A 14730-nucleotide genomic window follows, 5' to 3' on the forward strand; every position below is an offset into this window, starting at 1 on the left:
TAAATTCAAAATGGCCGGCACCCACAATGTCTGAAACGGGAAAATGCGGTATCCTTCAACTCAGTATGTAGCACTTGATGTAAAGAGAAAATGTTCATTATTTTGGGCAAAACTGTTCAAGAGTTATAAGCAAAAATGAGCTTATATTTTCATATCTCGTGACCAGCAGGGGACAGTGCGACAAAACGCTGCAGGTAACCTCAGGGCGTAATGGTGATGACACGAAACCAAGTTTTGTCCCAATCTCTCCAAGCGTTGCGGAGATACAGCCTCAAGTTTTGCGCGTTCTTCATTGAATTCGTTAAAGCACCATTTGAAAACGGTATGGTTTATCAAAATTATGTGAATATTTTTTTGTTGTGAGTGCCTCTAGATGATGCAGGCCAATTTTTGTGTAAATCTGACAAATGGCCTAGGACGAGATAAAAAAACCTTTTTTCAGAAAATTCTAAATGCCGGAAAAATTTTCATGATGGAAAATGACATGCAATTGAATCGTCTTGAGCCAAGAAATCAGAGGAAAATTTTAGTTTCTAGGACTCACGGTTAAAAAGTTATTAAAATAAACATGAGTGCAAATCTGGGCAGTTGGTGGCGCTAGAGGGTTTAAAGTAGCGATGCCAAATTTGCTGTGGTAACATATCAGACTGTCCTCTATCTGTGTGTTCTAGGGGCTACCATAGACTCAAGAAGAAGAAAAAGGAATATAGCTGTAAGCAGCGATACAGTGGTCAAGCCAATTATCGGCACCATGAGCAGCAAAAGAAGCTTTGTGACATGTTTTTGGTTAGAGTCCGATGAACTCTGACTAGGACGAGTTTGAAAAAGTAGGTTTTTCAGAAAATTTAAAATGGCCAACTTTCAATATGTCTGACATAGGAATTGTTCATATCTTTGGACTCGCTATACCCCACTGAATCTAATGAGATCAATTTTATGATTTTATGACAAACAAAAGAGCGGAAGGATAATAATAATATTAATAATAATAGGAAAACCAACGAAAACAATAGGGGTCTTTTGCCCCTTCAGGGCTTGACCATTAATAATAATAATAGGAAAACTAACGGAAACAATAAGGGTCTTTCGCCTTGTCGGGGATTGACTCCTAATAAAAATAATATGAACCCACACACATTACTTTATCATGTTTTGAAAAACATCTTGGTGATTACAACATTGTATTATTTAATCACAATTTTTTAGTTTGAGTTCAGAGGAAGGTCATAACACCTGACCAAACACATACCATATCATGTACAACAGCCGGAGGGAGGGAGGAAGAGGAAGCAAAGGTCAAATGTACACCTGTTAGGTCATAAACATTGACAGCTTCATTGAATTCTACGTGCTCAAAAACTGTTTAATGTACAACCATAAAGAGAAGACTCAGGGGTGCAGGACTTATGGGAAGAATTGCAACAAAAAAACTTTTGAAACAGAAAAACAGAAAGAAAAGGTTCGAGTGGGCAAAGACACACAGACATTGGACAACAGATAATTGGAAAAGAGTGTTATGGATATTGCCCCCATTGAGGATTTGTGGGATCAGCTAGGTCTGTAAGAAGTGCCCGACAAGACAGCCACCTCTATGGCAAGTGCTACAGGAAGTAGGAGTATCTGGAGTATCTGGACAAATCTGGACAAACTGACAGCTAGAATGGCAAGGATCTGAAGAACTCTTTGTAGTTTAAGAAGTTCTGAAAAAAAAAACATTCAAATTGTAATAGTAATTTATTATTAATATCCTGACTATACATTGTGATCATCTGAATGCCACTTTAGTGAATAAAAGTACTATTCCCTATCTGTCACTCACTCGACGCTGTGTCGATGTAGTGACACTGGGGTCACTCTTGGGAGCCTGAGACACCGCCAGTCTTTAATAAAAGACCAATGGAAATTGGCGCGGGGTATTTGCATGCCAATCCCCCGAACATACGGGTATAAAGGAGCTGGCGTTCAAACCGCTCATTCACATTTTCTCTTTGGAGCCGAGCACTCTGTTCACTGAGCTGAATTTCCCATGCCTTCCATTCACCTCTTGTGGATCTACGGTGCATATCAGCAGCTTCTCCCCCCCTCTGCACTGGTGCACTCGCCCCTGGACACTTCGGCAGATTCACTGAAAGAGTATATTTTAAAAGAGCGGCACACACAGAAACGTCTTTTTAAATATGCCATTCCGTTTGTGTGTTATTCCTGGTTGTGGTCGATATCTCTCACCCTCTGACGATCGTCTTTCGTGTGTGGGCACTGCTCACGCAGAGACATCCTTCATGGATGGATAATGCTCTCACTGTGAGAACGTGACCATGGCAATGTTGCGGTCGCAGCTTGCATTCGTAAGAAAGCAAGCCACCCCAGCGGCTCCCCGCCTCGGTCCTTCTACATACGTGTTTGAGGCCAGCTCGGATAGCACTGTGGCCGATTTGGGGACATCAATGGGACCACCTCCGCCAGGTATATCCCCACGGACCTCCCATTCCCCAGCATGCTTGTTTGCCCCGAAGGTGATGCGCTTTCGAGCGCAGCACCGGAGAGCGGGCTCGTCCTATCAGACGCCGAAGATTACCCCCTCGGGTACGGTCGCCAAGTCACAAGCTGACGTGGAAATGACAGACATGCTTTCCTGGGCAGCTGAAAGCGTTGGGCTAAAGTGGAACCCTCCACTCTCCCCTGAACCCTCGTGGCTCGATGATTGGTTCCTAGGCCCGTGGCGCCACTCACAGCCACGCCTTGCCCCAGTTCCTTTATTCCCGGAAGTGCACAAAGAGCTGACAAGGTTGCGGGAGGCACCTTTAACTGCCCAGTCCCAATCTTTCAGCTCCCCCACCCTCACTACCCTCGATGGTGGGGTGGCCAAAGGGTATTCGGTGATGACCACAGTGGATAAGGCGCTCCCGTCCAGGGCCTGTAGGTTTACGTTGTTCCTGCAGACCAAAGCTTGTGGTGCCGCTGGGCAAGCCGCCTTCGCCCTGAACGGCATGGCTCTCCTGCAAGTCCACCAAGCCAAGGTGCTAAAAGAAATGCAAGAGGGTAGTTATGCACAAGGACTGATGCAGAAACTGTGCTTGGCAGCCGACCTCACCCTCCAGGTGACGAAGGTCACAGCGTGGTCTCTCGGATGGGCGATGTCTACTTTGGTGGACCAGGAGCGCCACTTTTGGCTGAACCTGGTCGAGATGAGAGAGGCTGACAAGGCATGGTTCCTTGACGCCCTAATTTCCCAGGTTGGCATTTTCGGCGACACCGTCGAGGACTTTGGCCAGCAGTTCTCGACAGTGAAGCAGCAGACTGAGGCTCTCCAACAAATCTTGCCCCAATGTGGCTCAAGATCCTGCACCATGTCTGCTCGTCACCAAGGGCACCGCCGCAGCCCTCACTGCCGTCGAGCCACCGCAGGAAGCAGATGCCACCCGCAGGACTGGGAACTGTGGGTGGGTGATCACTCAGGCTAGGGTTCCCTCCACGAGGTGTCTGTATTCCTTGAAGTGGCATCTGTTCACTAAGTGGTGTTCTTCCTGACGAGAAGACCCCTAGAGATCTGCAGTCGGATCGGTGCTTTCCTTCCTGCAGGAGAGGTTGGAGGGACTTCTGTCCCCCTACACCTTGAAGGTGTATGTAGCTGCTATAGCGGCACACCACGACACAGTGGACGGTAAGGCAGTTTAAAAATGACTTTATCAAATAAACATTAAGGGTGCATACTAGGGATTTTCACATTAACTGGAACTTTCAAATAAATCAAAATATTAAATAACAGAAAAAATCAAAATTATATTTACAATATCAAGTATTAAACAGATCAGTATGTGGCAGCGGGGGCATGGTCAAGCACCCGTCCGGGAGAGAAAAGCGGTAAGGGCGCTTACACCTGAGCTAAATTATGTCTAACACCTGTCTCTAATTTCAGTGAACACGGGGAGAGCGGCATAAATGGCAGCGAGAGGTCCTCCAGGGGAGAGAGACGACAAGCTAACCCAGTGCGCTTGTGTCATATTGTGTGTTATTATAAGTTGTATAAATTACGACGGCATTAAAAAGCTTACCTTGTGGTGAAGACCTGCTTCCTGTCCTCCTTTCCATTAAGTAGTATTACACTGGTGCCGAAACCCGGGAATTTAAAGGAAGCATGGAAAGTGGTCGCCACATAGAGTCCTCCCAGCTGGCAGAAGTCCTCCAGTCCCTCGCGATGCTGCATCAAGCCCACCAGCAATCCCTGCTTGAGCTCCGACAGGACCAAGATCGCCGGTTTTTCGAAATCATGCGGGCTCAGGCAGAGGACCGGCTCGCCATCCGGAGCCTCCTCAGCCAGGAGGACGCGTCAGCCACAACCGTGACCCCGGACACCCGCGCTACGCTGCCCCCCCCATGCTACAGAAGATGGGGGCAGCAGATGATCCTGAGGCCTTCCTCGATTTGTTCGAGCGTTCAGCAGAAATCTGGGGCTGGCCCCGCGAACAGTGGGCAGCCCGCCTGATTCCCCTCCTGTCCGGGGAAGCTCAACTTGCAGCACAGCAGTTGCCGGCGACGAACCTCCTGGCCTACACCGATCTGAAGAGGTCTATTCTGCAGCGGGTCGGTCGGAGCCCGGAAGAGAATCGCCAGCTCTTCCGGGGCATGAAACTAGGAACGTCCGATCGCCCGTTCGCGTTCGCTCAACGGCTCCAGGACGCCTGTCGGAGGTGGCTGCTCGCGGGGGACCACGACGTCGAGGGAGTAATCGACCAGGTGGTACTGGAACAGTTCGTTCAACGGCTGCCTCGGAAGACGGCAGGGTGGGTCCAGTGCCATCGCCCGGCGTCGCTGGAGGAAGCTGTTCGGCTGGCGGAGGACCACTTGGCGGCGATCCCGAGGGTGGACGAGCCCTCTTCTTCTTCTCTCTCTCTTTCCCCTTCTCTCGCCCCTTCCCTGCCCTCGCCCCCTCCCCTATGTTCTCTCCATCTGTTCTCTCCCCAGGGCCCGTTACTGCCTCGTGCTGGCGTGGAGGGTTCCAGAGACCAGCTCCCCGGCCTTGGGAGAATGTACCCTCCCATTTCCCGTCATTCAGCCGCTCTCCTCCAGCACAAGTGCGGCCGCAACGCCTGGGCCGGCCTGTTGGAGGTGCGGAGACCCGGACCACTTCCGGGATCAGTGTCCGCTGATGGAGGTGGGGACGTGGTGCGGGTCTCCGACGTCCCGCAGGCTGCCCCCAATCGGGCTGGAGCATACCGGATTCCGGTAAGGATCAGGGGGGGTATTTACCAAGCTTTACTGGATACCGGCTGCAATCAGACCACCATCCATCAACGCTTGGTTCAACCCGGGGCTTTAGGTTTAGCTAAACTGGTGAGGGTGAGGTGTGTGCATGGGGATGTTCACAAGTATCCCATGGTGACTTTGGCGATTAAATTCAGGGGAAGAAACCATAGTGTGGAGGCAGCGGTTAGTTCCCGCCTCACTCATCCGCTAATCTTGGGTACTGATTGGCCGGGTTTTGAAGATATTTTAGAGGGGATTTGCGCGGATGGGTCCTGCATAAAGAGGTATGCGGTGTGCGATGCTCTGGCAGGGCAGGCGGAGCCGGGGCCGTCCTCGGCTGCTCTGAATGATGAGGGAAGGGGCGAGGTGGCCACCCCTCCTCTCAGGGAATTCCCTGAGCGGGACTTCCCTCTAGAGCAGTCACGAGATGAAACCCTTAAACATGCTCTTGACCAAGTGAGAGTAATTGATGGTCAACAGCTTCGGCCGGGCATCGCCATTTCATACCCGTATTTTGCCATGATTAAAGATCGGCTATATAGAGTGACGCAGGACGCTCAAACAAAAGAGGAAGTGACCCAATTGTTGATTCCACGGAGCCGCCGGGAAATAGTTTTCCAGGCGGCTCACTATAATCCTATGGCCGGTCACCTAGGGGAACGAAAAACACTTCTCCGTCTAATAGCCCATTTCTATTGGCCGGGCATTGGCGGTGACGTCCGCAGGTGGTGTGCAGCGTGCCGTGAATGTCAGCTGGTAAACCCACCGGCCACCCCAAAATTGCGCCCTCTACCATTGATCGAGGTCCCCTTCGAAAGAATTGGGATGGACCTCGTCGGGCCATTAGAACGGACAGCACGCAGGCATCGCTTCGTGTTAGTCCTAGTGGATTACGCGACGCGATATCCAGAAGCAGTGCCTCTGAGCAACATCTCCGCACGTAGTGTTGCAGGGGCACTCTTCAAGATAATCTCCTGGGTGGGGATTCCGAAAGAATCCTCACCGATCAAGGCACGACTTTTATGTCACAAACACTCCACGAACTTTACGAGCTCTTGGGCATTAAGTCGATTCGCACTAGCGTTTACCATCCGCAGACTGATGGCCTAGTGGAACGATTTAATAAAACGCTCAAGAACATGATTCAGTAAATTGCATACCGATGACGCTAGAAATTGGGATAAGTGGCTAGACCCCCTGTTGTTTGCAGTACGAGAGGTCCCGCAAGCCTCCACAGGGTTCTCCCCGTTTGAGCTGCTGTACGGGCGACGCCCACGCGGGGTCCTCGACGTCATCCGCGAAGCTTGGGAGGAGGGACCTTCTAATAGCAAAAACGAAATTCAGTACGTTCTTGATCTTAGAGCAAAACTCCACACACTGGGGTGACTAACACAGGAGAATTTGCTCCAGGCTCAAGAACGCCAACGCCGGCTGTATGACAGGGGTGCTCGGCTACGGGAATTTGCACCGGGAGATAAGGTACTTGTATTGCTGCCAACGTCGAGCTCTAAATTGGTGGGTCTGTTCGATTCTGTGTGGATTGCAGAAAAGTTAACGCGGTGTCTAAATTTGACGCGTACCCAATGCCCCGTGTTGATGAACTGCTCGATCGGTTAGGTACTGCTCGTTTTTATTCGACCTTGGAGTTAACAAAGGGTTATTGGCAGATCCCCTTGACACCAATGTCCCATGAGAAAACCGCCTTCACTATGCCGTTTGGATTACACCAATTCGTGACGCTTCCTTTCAGTTTGTTTGGGGCACCAGCCACGTTTCAGCATCTTATGGATCGGATCCTCAGACCTCACACCTCGTACGCTGCTGCCTATCTAGATGATATCATCATTTATAGCAATGACTGGCAGCAGCACATGCAACATCTGAGGGCCGTCCTGAGATCGCTGCAGCGGGCGGGGCTCACAGCAAATCCTAAGAAGTGCTGATTGACGTGTGGAGGTACGGTATCTGGGGTTCCACTTGGGTCATGGCCAGGTGCGTCCCCAAATTGACAAAACCGCGGCGATTGCGACTTGCCCTAGACCCAAGACCAAAAAGGGGGTGAGGCAGTTCCTGGGGCTGGCTGGCTATTATAGAAGGTTTGTGCCTAATTATTCGGACGTCACCAGCCCGCTGACTGACCTCACTAAAAAGGGGGCTCCAGATCCGGTCCAGTGGTCGGAGCAGTGCCAACAGGCATTTATGCAGATTAAAGCCGCACTTTGTGGGGGGCCACTTCTTCATGCACCTGACTTCTCTCTCCCTTTTGTATTACAGACGGACGCTTCAGACAGAGGGCTGGGGGCCGTACTCTCGCAGGTGCTGTACATTAGCCGTAAGCTCTCCTTAAGGGAGACTAAGTACAGCACAGTGGAGAAGGATTGTTTGGCCATCAAGTGGGCGGTCCTCACCCTCCGTTACTACCTGCTGGGGCGGGCCTTCACCCTCTGCTCGGATCACGCCCCACTGCAGTGGCTTCACCGCATGAAGGATACTAACGCCCAGATCACCCGTTGGTATCCAGCTCTCCAGCCCTTTAAATTCAAGGTGGTCCACAGACCGGGGTGCAGATGGCTGTCGCCGACTTCCTCTCCAGAAATGGGGGGGAGTGGTAGGCAGGCCGGATGACGCCCCGGCCTGAGTCGGGCGGTGGGGGTATGTGGCAGCGGGGGCGTGGTCAAGCGCCCGTCCGGGAGAGAAAAGCAGTAAGGGCGCTTACACCTGAGCTAAATTATGTCTAACACCTGTCTCTAATTTCAGTGAGCACGGGGAGAGCGGCATAAAAGGCAGCGAGAGGGCCTCCAGGGGAGAGAGACGACAAGCTAACCCAGTGCGCTTGTGTCATATTGTGTGTTATAAGTTGTATAAATTACGACGGCATTAAAAAGCTTACCTTGTGGTGAAGACCTGCTTCCTGTCCTCCTTTCCATTGAGTAGTATTACACAGTATTATGCAACAAAAGTGTAGTGGTATTAAAAGCATGCACAGCATGATTTCCGATACAAATTTCTGTTAACTTGTTAAATGATAAAACCAAGATCAGGTTGGTTAGAATGAGGTGCATGTTAAAACGTTATGCTGGTATTAATACTGACTGTTTTTGAAGGTATTAAAATTAGGTTATAACAACTTCATACTGACAGTTTTTACAATTCTAAAATTATAGTTGGTTTATTAATGTTCTGCAAACCAATTAAATTAAAAGTTAAAGCACTATATGTTGAGTAAAAAGTCACATCTTAGTGCTGCATTCGACACAATAGATCACAACATTCTCTTGAATAGGCTGGAGAATTATGTTGGCATCTGTGGAGTTGCATTAGCATGGTATAGGTCCTATTGAACAGATTGCTACCACTTTGTCTATGTAAATGAGGAATTGTCAAACCTAACAAAAGTTAAGTATGGAGTGCCACAGGGATCAGTTTTAGGGCCTCTGCTTTTCTCCTTGTATATTCTTCCCCTGGGAGATATTATCAGGATTTGTGGAATAAGTTTCCAGTGCTATGCCAACGATACCCAACTTTATATTTCTTCAAAACCTGATGAGATTTCACAATTCTCCAAATTAGCAGAGTGTATCAATGAAATAAAAGATTGGATGGCCAGAAATTTCCTTCTACTCAATTCCGACATACAGAGGTACTAATTATTGGACCAAATAACTCATATTAGCCCTGTTTTATCATCGTTACATTGGCTACCTGTTAAAATTCATATTAATTTAAAGATTCTGTTAACTACATACAAAGCTTTGAATGGTCTAGCTCTGCAGTACTTAAGTGACCTTCTACCACGTTATATTCCATCACATTCATTGCGATCGCAAAATTCTGGCCCGTTAATTGTTCCTAGAATATCAAAATCCACAGAAGGAGGAAGATACATTTCCGGTTTGGCTCCTAAACTATGGAATAGTCTCCCTAACACTGTTCGGAACTCAGACACACTCAGTTTAAGTCTAGATTAAAGACTCATCTATTTAGCCAGGCATACACCTAATTTATCCTCCAACCCACAATTAGGCTGCTTTAGTTGGGTCTGCCAGAACCAGAAACCAGAAATATTGATCATGATTTATAACTCTGCAATAAATTGAATGGCATCTATGCTTATATTATTTAATATACATTATATAATATAAGTGTTTTCTTCACTTTATAAACTGTGTGTTGCTCATACAGCTGAAATTTCACTTACTGCCCTCTGGAGTAAACAGGTGGTACTACAAGATTGCATTTCTCAGGAAAATTCCTTATTACGGTCTGGGGCATTGCAATTAATTGTGTCAATTTTTTTAACGCGTTATTTTTAATAAAATGTAATTTTACAATGATGACTCATCAACATTATAGACATTACAGTTTTATCTTCTGGTAATGCCTGATTTTCTGTAAAGCTGCTTTGAAACGATGTGTGGTGTCAAAGGCGCTATACAGATAAAATGGACTTGACAAAACGTTTTTAAAAAGATATAAAAGATCGAGTTAGACCGAGGTGCTAAAGAGCGTCAGCAGCAGATCTTGTGGTGAAGAGGTGACACTATACACATCATGAGTCATATAGAAACAACTTCTTGTGCTAAATATGAGTTCAACATCACAGAAAAGACACCAGAACAGCAGACCCTCAACAACTGAAACAGTTAAAATAGGAAAAAAGGAAAAAGAGAGATCAAGAGATAAACCAACAGACATACACAACAAAAGGACCAAACCTCTAATGTAAATAAATCCACAGGACTGATACAAAGAAGTCCATCTGACAAGAATGTTATTGTGGGTGAACAGATGTGACTTCACAAAATGAAACGGAGTTCATTCAGATCATAAAGGCAAGTTTATCACGTTTCACACAGAATGGTAATTAAAGTGCTTCACAACGAAATTATAAAAGGACTACTTAATATATTGAGGAAGCTCGTAAATTGGAAGATTGGGGATGAAGATTGGGAGTTGGAGGGATGCCTTAAAGACTGTCGCTAGAGTGAGGTAAACATCAGCTTATATACAATGCAGCCTGCAGGTTGATTGGCCGATTAGATGAGCAAGCTCCTCCAACCTGATATCAAGAAAAACATAATTTACGAGTTGGCTATTTCGTTTGGTCTCGAACGATGTTGTTCACATAAACTTGTACGACTTCATCAAGTGCAAATTTCTGGATGTCTAATCTGGAAGTGTGAGTAAACATGATAGGAAGATGTTATGTTTGTCAGAAGCAAGTAACTCATGGGGATCATACGAATCCTAATGATTCCACCGTGAGAGTGTGTTGGCTCCTCCCAAACTTACATTTATGATCTCCATCTGCTGTAGTGTGTCAGGACAGCAGATTTTTTTTTAGATTCTGTACTGTTTCTTCCAGTGTTTTGCCGTCAGTTTCCTCAAAATCAGACATGATTTCAGAAGTTGTTTTGTTTGGGCTGTACATATCTTAAATCTGCTGCTGCTCTCATGAATCTTCTGGTCTGTGTTGATGTCATTGTCTAAATCTTGCCATTCTCAGTTTTGATCTATATAGAGATTTGCCTTCATAAAAACATCACATTATCATCATCATCTTCACACTCTTAATAATAGCATGTGAAATGAGTCATGATGATGATGAATGTGTCTTACCTGATGTGTGTGTGCTGCAGTATGTGATTGTGACAGTTTCTATCAAGGAGGAAGCGGGAGCCGGATAACCAATTTAACGTGAGTCTTTATCCTTTATACTTTTCAGCACAGCCGATCACACACAGCTAAGTTTTTGTGTCACCTCCTTTTTTGGTCTTAGGCCCTCAGAAAGGCTGTAATCGCGAGCTGTCTTATAAAATTGGGGTCAGCACTCTGTCCATGGCCCAAGTGGATGCCCAGATACTGTACTTCCACCTGTCCAATTGCACACTTCTCATGGTATTCCATGAGTTCCGCCAATCTCAACGACATCAGGACAGCCCTCAGATGCTGCATGTGCCACTGCCAGTCATTACTGTAAAAAAACGATAGCGTCCAGATAGACAGGGGTGGGGGAGACCCCTGTTCCCCTTCTGTTCCCGGAGAATGCGGCGGGGCATTCTTTTCACTAGTGGCTTGAGGACTGCCTCCGATCCGCCCGGGGAGGCGCGGCTGTCGTCCACTAGAGGGTGGAGGATTGGACAAGGACCAAGCTACGGCATATCCATCCTCCTTCCTGGGTTTTATGCACCAGTGTAAAGCAGTTCAATGGGAAGGAGGAGGCGAGAACCGGCTTTACAATACAAGTAAAAGTTTAATGAAGAAATAAACCAAACGACACAAACACATCTGACGGATAGCTGCCTGTTCTCTCTCTGTCACACCACCATCCGCAGTGAGCCTTTATCCCTCTCGGAGGCTTGATTAGCCTGATAAGGTACCGGGTGTGTAGAATCATGACCCGGCCCGCCCTCCACACTGTCACACCAGTGTTGAACAAAAGCGAGCCACCCCAAACTGATCAAGCAGTTTATCAATACGAGGCATTGGGTATGCATCAAATTTAGACACCGCATTGACTAGAGACTCTATTCTTCTATTACCCCCATATCTAGCATGGCCTTGAATTTTTCCCAAACCACCTTTTTTTGTGTTCGAGTAATCGGTATGGACGACTGCATACCACTACCCTTGGGGTCGTTTTGGTATGTTGCTCTATAAGATTCGTACGACCGGGAAAAGGCGAGAACGTATCAGAGAAATCTCCTTGCAACCTGGCTACGTCCATGGCTTGTGACGGTGAGAGGTGGTATCCACAAGTGACCGGGTTACTCAATTGGTGGCTTTTAAATTCACCTCCGGTCCGAGCTCCTCTCTCTCTGGAACACCGACGCTAATGTCACGGGGACGGCCTCTCTCCACGTTTTTAGGAGACTGAGGTGCTCCACCTCTATCCATTCGTTAAACCTTATAATTAATTTCACTGACTTCAGAGACCTCAAAGGGCCCTTGCCACTTGCCAAATAATTTACAGCTCGATGTTTGAAGTAATGCAGCTAATTTGTCTCCCGGTTCAAATTCCCATAGTCGAGTACCCCTATTATACAGCCGGCTTTAATGTACTTGAGCCTGGACAAATTCTCCTGTGTTAATTGGCCCAGTGTGTGGAGTTTCAATAACGTATTGATTTTTGTTTTAGCTGTTTGAAGGGCCCTCCTCCCAATTTTCCCATAGCACGCAGTGCGATCGATGCCCATACAATAATTAAAATGTGGAGAACCTCGTGGAGGCTTGCGGGACCTCTCGTACAGCAAATAATAGGGGCTCGAGCCACTTGTGGCAATTTTGAGTGTCTTTGTGCACGAACTTACAAATGATATTCTTTAGTGTCTGATCAAGTCGTTTGACCAAGCCATCCATTTAAGGGTGGTAAACACTGGTCTGAATCGATTGAATCCCCAAGCATAGTGTGCGCAACATAAACGTCATGCCTTGATCAGTGAGGATTTCTTTCGGAATCCCCACTCGGGAGATTATTCTGATAGTGCTTCAGCAACACTACTTCCTGAGATGTTGCACAGAGGCACTGCTTCCAGATATCGCATTGCGTATCCCACCAGAACCAACACAAAGCGACGCCTGCATGCTGTCTGCTCTAATGGCCCTATGAGTACAACCTCTGGCTGAAGGCGCTGACCATCAATCAATTTCACTTGATCAAAGGCATGCCTAAGGGTCTCGTCACGTAATTTTGGATATCCCCGTTCACACACCTTACCTTCACCCACCAGCTTGTATCCAAAGTCTCAGATTGAACCAAGCTTTGGTGAACGGAGGTTTGATTACAACCGGAATCCACCAAGGCTTGATATGTACCCCCCTTAATACTCAGATATCCGATATGCTCCTGCTCAATCGGGGATGGCCTGTGGTGCATCAGGGACCCTGACCAATGGTAAATGGTAAATGGTCTGCACTTATATAGCGCTATACTTTAACCTTAGAGGTTACCAAAGCACTTTACACTGTGTCCCAATCACCCATTCACACTCACACTCATACACTAATGGTGACATCGGTCCTGGAAATGGCCAGCTTCCCAGCAGCCCGGCTCAGACTTCACACCCACACCAGTGGCAGCGGATTCACCAGTGTGTGGGGGAGAATGGCTCATGGGACAAGGGAACTGGTTTTGGGGTAGAAATTCCCTGTTTCCCAGGGAACAAGAATAGGATGAGTAGAAGGACTGGGGGAGGGAAGAGAGTTGCTTACCTCTTACCGGACTTCCACATTGGAGAGGACAAAATGGCGGAGGAGATTGCGGTTTCTATAGTAGTGAATGACTATTGCGTACCGTCTACCGTGAAATAGGGAAGAATACCCCCGCTTGGATGGCTATTTTTCCACTGAGAAAATAGGATGAATATGACCAAAATTACATTATCTTCAGAAAGCTGACTGTGATGAGGAGGAGGGTGTGGCCGGGCCGTGATGGAGTATGGCCGGCCGGCACTGAATCGGCTGATCAGTGGGAGAGCGAGATAAAGGGCAGTCAGAGATGCCAGTTTGAGAGATAGTGAGATGCACGTGGTCACACTGCATGTGTGTCTGTGATTGTTTATGTTTGTTTTATGTTGAGTTTTATAATTAAACGTTATGTTTACTGTTCAGCCCGTTCCCGCCTCTGTCTTTTATACTGTTACACTGACTAACACACTACAGCATCATCAACAGGTGATAACACACACTCTCTCTCTCTCTCTCTCTCTCTCTCGCACATACACATGCATGCCAATGACGTGTTAGATTCTGATATGTTGCATAAGAAAGTAGTTCCATGCATAAATGCTTTTTTGTGACTATACTCAGTTTTTTCTAATTTTTTATTTTATTTACTTGTTCATTGAACTGTTGTATATAAGCAATATCACTCTCGCAATCATGCCTTATGGCCCAATATCATCACTGCTGTGAATTTATATATTATTTTATACATGTATATGTGTATATGCAGTACACACACACACACACACACACACTTACTTTTGCAGAATACAAATGAAAAGTCCCTTTTTACTCTAAATCTCCACTTACACTTTCAGTCTTGAACGTGAAACTAAACATCCTTCAAATGTGACTTTCAGATGTGAATGTGGAGACGTAGAGTATAATAAGGACTTAAATATTGATCTGTTTCTAATGTTGTTGTTGATATTAAGGGCCACGCGGATCTCGCCTAGGGCACCAAGTAAACCAGAACGCCAATGATAAACACAAACTTATTGACTTAAACACTTTCTCTCATATATGAATACTGATACACAGAGAAGAGCAGAAACCAGCATCCTAACATCAGTTTGATCTGAAAGTTGACTCACATGTATCAGTTGGTATCAGCAGCAGCAACAATCCAAAGATGAACAGCATTTCTCTGACGTCCAGTTTCCAGAAGAGTCCAATCCCAGCAGAAGAGTGTGAATGCTGCTTCAGATTGCTGGACTGAAATCTGTTTTCTGGGTCACTCTGAGAGACGAGCACTACTGTCAT

General features: G+C 46.8%; 1 protein-coding gene across 1 annotated transcript in view; it reads right to left on the reverse strand.

Moving 5' to 3' along the window:
- Positions 1-14730, reverse strand: part of LOC127663204 (uncharacterized) — a 44404-nt gene extending 29674 nt beyond the window's left edge. Inside the window, exon 1 of the mRNA XM_052154709.1 lies at positions 14562-14730. Coding sequence (XP_052010669.1) covers positions 14562-14730 — 169 coding nt within the window. The remainder of the gene's footprint in view (positions 1-14561) is intronic.

Source organism: Xyrauchen texanus, chromosome 23 (assembly GCF_025860055.1).
Source record: "Xyrauchen texanus isolate HMW12.3.18 chromosome 23, RBS_HiC_50CHRs, whole genome shotgun sequence".
Lineage (NCBI taxonomy): Eukaryota > Metazoa > Chordata > Actinopteri > Cypriniformes > Catostomidae > Xyrauchen > Xyrauchen texanus.